This window comes from Erigeron canadensis, chromosome 2 (assembly GCF_010389155.1).
Source record: "Erigeron canadensis isolate Cc75 chromosome 2, C_canadensis_v1, whole genome shotgun sequence".
NCBI classification, from domain to species: Eukaryota; Viridiplantae; Streptophyta; class Magnoliopsida; order Asterales; family Asteraceae; genus Erigeron; species Erigeron canadensis.
The window spans coordinates 41,976,160-41,982,697 of NC_057762.1; the positions used below are offsets into that span (position 1 = coordinate 41,976,160).

At 34.6% G+C, this 6,538-nt stretch overlaps 1 protein-coding gene across 1 annotated transcript; it reads left to right on the top strand.

The window, feature by feature from the left end:
- The first annotated feature begins 4,249 nt into the window (after window positions 1-4,249).
- LOC122588622 (U-box domain-containing protein 38-like) lies at window positions 4,250-6,317 on the top strand. The gene has a single exon (XM_043760778.1). The coding sequence runs from the start codon at window positions 4,461-4,463 to the stop codon at window positions 6,057-6,059; it is 1,599 nt and encodes a 532-aa protein (XP_043616713.1). The 5' UTR covers window positions 4,250-4,460; the 3' UTR covers window positions 6,060-6,317.
- The last annotated feature ends 221 nt before the right edge of the window (window positions 6,318-6,538 follow it).

The following is a 6,538-nucleotide window of genomic DNA, read 5'->3' on the forward strand; positions in this document are numbered from 1 at the left end:
CTTAAGAACCTCCGGTGGCCTAAGAACCCCGATAGATGATCATGATTATGTTGTTTAGCTTATATGGATCCATATATTGTGATTAGTGTGCAAGGTGAACATGTAAATGTGGCATGACGGTGTCATAGGTTACATGTAATAGTCCTTGTACGTGCCCTCCTTCGTATGTATAAACGTATGCAAGATTATTCACTAAGCTTTGCTTACTTTTTAGTTGTTTACCCTTTTTATAGGTTGTCCCGGATGTGGAGGAAAGTTAAGTAATCTAAAGATTGAAGTTAAAGTTGCTTAATGGATATGTTTGCTTTAGCTAAATGCGGATAATGGAATTGGTATTAGGACCCTTAATGACCCCCTTTGAACTATCGGCTCACTGTACCCTTGTTATGTCTTTTGGGGGAAAAAATATTATGATGTCTAGCGTAGACCCGAGTTTTTGGGTATTTTTCAATGGGTCGTTTTGTAGTAGTGATGTATTGATCATGATTAAATGTGTTTTGGTAAAATTCATAATCCGTAACAGGTTTAGATGATGATTTTACGAATGGGTCATGCCGAAATTTCTAATTTTATAGTTTGACTTTGGTTATTTAGCAAAACAGGTAGATGACACATTTGGTTGTAAAATGAATGCTTGGTCAAACGGATACTTTTGTTATGCTTATTTCCGAGTCTAAAACTTATTTGAAATTAGAAATGTTGTATTATGAAGTTTGGTTTTGGGTTGGAAATTGTAAGTTGATCGAGTGTCAAAAATAAAATTTGGTGTTGTTGCTGTACAGGACTCCCACTGCGGCGCAGTGGGCATGAGCACTCCCACTGCGGCGCAGTGGGACTTTACGGTCCGGGTGATGCTTTGTTTCCACTGCGGCGCAGTGGGATATCTCTCAAAAAAAAAAATATTTTTCTATTAATTCGAGTTGAGTCGTTTCAAGTAAAGATATATATGAATCTGCTGTATAATATTGATTTTTTTGTGTTTAAGATTTTAGGGATATAGGAAATCGGATGATTGCTATAAAAGAGAAAAGAAGAATGAAAGTTGTCTGGGTTTTGGAGACTAATAAACCCCTCCATATTCTGATCATATGATGGAAATGCAGATCTCTTTGCATGGTTGATCCATATTCCCATTTATTATAAAATTCTTATTCGGTCTTTTAATTCGGTTTCTCGTTTTCGTACCGGTACCGTATCGAATACCTATCGGTACGGTTATTCGGTACCGGTACGGTATCGGTTCGGTTTTGGTATTTCGGTATACATGCTCATCCCTAGGTGGAAGTCACAGGTTCAACCCCTCCCAACCTCCTTTTTTTTTTAAAAAAGTTTGTATTTATTATCTTTTTTTAAAAAAAGTTTGTATTTATTATCTACTCTAATAAGGGAATAAGATGTGAACAGTGGTTTTTTTTGTCTTTATCTGCACATTGAAGATAAATAAAAGAATTAGCAATAATTAAACATAAAATGGATTTGGTTCAGAGGTTGTTCTCCATGTCTTAAGGGGTGGAGGTCACAGGTTTAACCCATCCCAGCATCTTTTTTTTAAAAAAAATTGTATTTAATAGTAAAGTTTTTACATTTTTGTCCCTCCTTTGTTTTCTTTTTACTTTTCTGTCTTTCTTGTTTCTATTTTATTATTTAAACCCCCTAAACTTATATAATTTGTTTTTTTTTTAAATTTTTTGTAACATCTTTTTTTTATATACTTTTATGTTTTACTAATATTTTGTTTTTTTTTTTTTTTATTTTGTCATTTTTATGATTTGACATTTTTAACATTTTATTCTTTGTAATATATTTTTTGTAACTTTTTAAATTTTTTATCTTTATTATATGTACTTTATAACAATGACATATGTGTTGTAGTTTATGATGTTTTAACATTTAGTTTTTTCTATATATAACTTTTGTTTAATTTATTGTTTTTTTTTTGTCTTTGTATTATACAATTGTTTTCAACACTTTGTAACATTTAAACTTTTATAGAATATTTTTTATAAATCTGTATTTTTTCAATATTATATTTGTATATTCATCATTTCTTTAAGTTTTTGGTCTTTTATAAAAAAATTTTGTTTTACATGTATGTTATCAAAATTTTCTTTTGTTTTCTTTTGATTTATGCGTTTCTTTATAAAATTTTTACGAAAGAATAGTATTTGATAACGCAGACATTTTCAAAAGCCGATGCCGCCCATCGGGCGGCTCGAGCTACCTAGTTTAGCATATTCCATTTGTACGCAAACAGTACTACAAGCATCAAACAAGACATGGTATAGCAATTGTGAAAACAAGCTCCCCGTTTCAATGGTGATGGGCGGCTCGAGCTACCTAGTTTAGCATATTCCATTTGTACGCAAACAGTACTACAAGCATCAAACAAGACATGGTATAGCAATTGTGAAAACAAGCTCCCCGTTTCAATGGTTAAAATCATAAATATAATAAATACAAATATAGTGTCTTAATTTCATGTGAATTCGAGTCTACCCGTGATCGTATGCTCCATTCAGGGCTGAACTCTCGTAGATTTAACAAATGCTTGTAGCCTTGTCGCGTGTATCGTTCGCAATTGAGTTGGATCCTAAAAATTACTATCTTCCTCAGCAGGGGCGGTACCAAAGGGTGACAAGGGGGTCCAATACCCCCCTCCAAATTTAAATTTTGTCATATATTTTTAATTTTTTCATAAAATTTTAAAAATTTTCTATAGGTTTTTAACATTTTGCCCTATTTTAAATTTATTTTTCATAAGTTTTCTAAGTTAGTATGGTATATGACCGCATATGTATTACGAGTTTTAATTTAATAATTCCAAATTTCCAACACAAGGATGTCAAAAATTAGAATTCTAGTCATAGTGAACTTTGGGCTGTAACTATGAAGCCAGTTAACCACACCTAGGCCCAAATTCCGAAATATGAACTTTCTTAGAAATAAGCATGTTGCTTGGAATATTTTGGTTCACAAGGATGACGCTTATGTATTACGGAGTAAAAACAAATTAAGGTATCTGCATACGTGTTGAGTACATTACAAATGGCTTAATCAAATCAAACATGTTATTTTGTCTCAGTGTCTCTAATACACACAACCTACATCCTATTCTTTTTCACACCTAATGAATTATGAATCTCTATTTGGAACTTAGAATTGATTAGAAGCTATGTAGTGAGGTAGAGATGGGCTAAATAGAATATCATTCCATGACCCGGCCCAAAACGGTCCTAAAAAGCCTGGGCTAATAAAGCCCGATTCGAGCTAAGTACATATTGTACTGTATAAATTTAAAAATTTACTATAAATTTTATGATGCTTAAATTTGTTCACTATAATTTCAAAATTGATACTACAAAATTGTATGAAGCCCAAACTTACATTGTCAAAAATCTCTTCTCTTATATAAATAAAATAAGATTCCTATGACATCATTATTCTCTAAATAATGCTTACTTGTCAATATTATACGAGTACTTATTTATATCAAGTATTTCTTTTCTATTTTCTTGATTTATGACATCATCCTATTTAAAGTTTAAATTATTTTTTAATTAATTAATGATTTATTTCATTTTTAGCCTAATGTAAATTAAAATGTAACTATCTAATTTATTATTTTTCTTTAAACGACTATCTAATTATATATATTTGAAATATAAGGTATATTATTTTAAGATTCTGAGTATGGTTGAACTATTTCATAGTTCTTAGACATCGACATAACTTAATATTAAATTTTTTTTTTAATAAGCCCGAATTGAAGTCGGGTTAATTAACTAGTATAATTGAAAACAAAATACTACTGTCACCAAGTACTATTATTAATGTACTACTATAAATTCCTAAAAATCTCATTTTTATATATATGGTATATTTGGAAGATATATTAGATGATGTCAATGGTGGTTTACATTAAATAAACTACAACGACGTAGCTGAGAAAAACAAAAACAGATACTTATGGCGTTTAAAAAAAAAAAAAAAGAAGAATAACAGCTTAATATAGCTTTTGTATGAACTTAGCCTATTACGAGTATAATATAAGATTAACAAAAATAAGAAAAGAAAAATCATATTTAAGAAAACAGGTAACGCACGACATGTCGATATGTGTGTTTCATAAATTATTCCTTTTTTATAAATCATTTAATTAATTGGCTCGTTTAGGAAAGGAAAAAGAAAAAAAACAAATTAAAAAGAACAAAAAAAAACCAGTTGTGAATGATATCATCATCTCTTTGTACCAAACCAATCCCAAATCTCCCTCACCCAAATTAAACACACTTTTCATGCGACCAAGTCTTATTTCGTCTTCTTCATTCACCAGCTAACTTCTATATAATTTGATTCATTCTCATTTACTATTTATTTATCAACATCATCATCATCTTCACATGATTCAGTGACACCACACCTCAGTGAGTAGTTTACTGCACAATAACAATAATAATAGCATGGCAGGTAGCGGTAAGTTACGGCGGTGGAGATTTTCGTTTCACAAATCATCATCATCAGAAAAGGCAAAAGCAAAACCTCCAGATGAGTATATGTGTCCAATTTCTAATTCATTGATGTATGATCCTGTTGTTGTTTCATCTGGTCAGACATTTGAGCGAACTTCCATTGAAGTTTGCCAAACCCTCAATTTCATCCCGGTTTTACCTGACGGATCCAAACCTGATTTTTCTAACCTCACCCCTATACCTAACCAAGCTCTTAAAAAAGCTATTACTAATTGGTGCGCCTCCACTGGATACCAATTGCCCCTTTCCCCACCTGGTTTTACCTCCATTGAGAAATCTGTTAGGAAATTAATGATTGGAAAAGAGGAAGAAAAAAGGTTTAGGGATTCCGAACGAGATTTGCTTAACGGAATGGATGAAAAGGCGAAACCGAATTTAACACACGCGGTGACGGAGTTAAATCCTCCTCGATCTTATTCATCCAGTTCGGAAGAATCGGTGCTGGCGAATGTTCCAGACACGCCGCCGTTACCGTTTGTCACACGGCCGATGTGTTATTCGTCTGCGTCGACTGCTTCCGAGATTTTTGAAGAAACCCTAGACCCTAATCTTAACAACAACAACCTTAGTAATTCGTCAGGATCAGCGTCGTCGTCTTCGTCAGATGAGTTACATTTTATAACAAATCTTCAAAACGTCGACGTTTTTGAGAAAGAACAAGCTGTCATTTCATTGAGGAAAAAAACCAGGACGGATGAAGGAGCTAGGGTTTCGCTGTGCACGCCGCGGCTGCTTTCCGTGCTACGACAGTGTATGCTTTCTAAATACGGCGGTGTGCAGACGAATGCGGTGGCTGCGTTAGTTAACTTGTCGCTTGAGAAAACGAATAAGTTGAAGATCGTTAGGTCGGGTGTTGTTCCCCCGTTGATTGATGTGTTGAAAGCCGGAGTTGCAGAGTCTCAGGAACACGCGGCCGGCGCATTGTTTAGTCTTGCTTTGGAGGAAGAGAACAAGATGGCTCTTGGTGTTTTAGGCGCGTTGCAGCCGTTGCTTCACGCGATGCATTCGGATAGTGAGCGGACTCGGAATGACTCGGCTTTGGCGTTGTATCATCTGTCTTTGGTGCAGAGTAATCGAGTTAAGCTTGTGAAGCTCGGTGCGGCTTCAAGTTTGTTAACAATGATGGAAACTAGTTTGGCAGGAAGGGTGTTATTGGTGATGTGTAATTTAGCTGCTTCTAATGAGGGTAAATCGGCTTTGTTAGACTCGAATGCGGTTGAGTGTTTGCTTCGGAAGTTAAGGAACGAAAATGTGGATTCGAACGAGTCAGTTAGGGAGAATTGTGTGGCGTGCTTATACGCGCTGAGTCTTGGAAGTATGAGATTCAAGGGGTTGGCTAGGGCTGCAAGAGCCACTGAGGTGCTTCGTAAGGTGGAGGAGAATGGAAGCGAACGGGCAAGGGAGAAGGCGAAACGAATGCTGGTGATGCTGCGTGAACGAGACGAGAGCGAAGGAGGTTTGGATTTCGAATCTCTTTTGGAGGGTGGAGTTAGTCAAAGTCGGTATGGAGGCAACTCAACTCAGTTTTAGTGGATTGGTGCAGTAGCTTTTGCCAGTTCAATTTTATATAGATTAATTTTGAGTTGTTCTTGGTTGTATTGCAATGTAATTTTTGCTAGGATCTGGAAGCAACAAATTGTAAATGATAATTTTTGTAACTCTTGGTGTTGTAGATATTTATTATGTAAATGCTTAGTTTCTAGGTGATTGATATGAAAACAAGAGCAACCTACATGTCATTCTGAGTTATGTTATGTTTTCATGGGATATATATCATAGTTTAATCAACCAACGGTTCCATATACGGTAGTTAAAACAGTATGCCAAATGCAATGTTAATCGTTGTTGTTTCTGGTGATAAGCTATAAGTTTGTTGTTTTGGTTGCTCACTTGCTCGGAAGGAATGCAGTGTGCTGTTTGGCTGCAACTTGTTGTGGGTTGATTGTTTGGATTGCTGGAAGGTTGCAAATATGCTGTTTACCTATGTTTTGTTTTGTGGGTTGATAGAC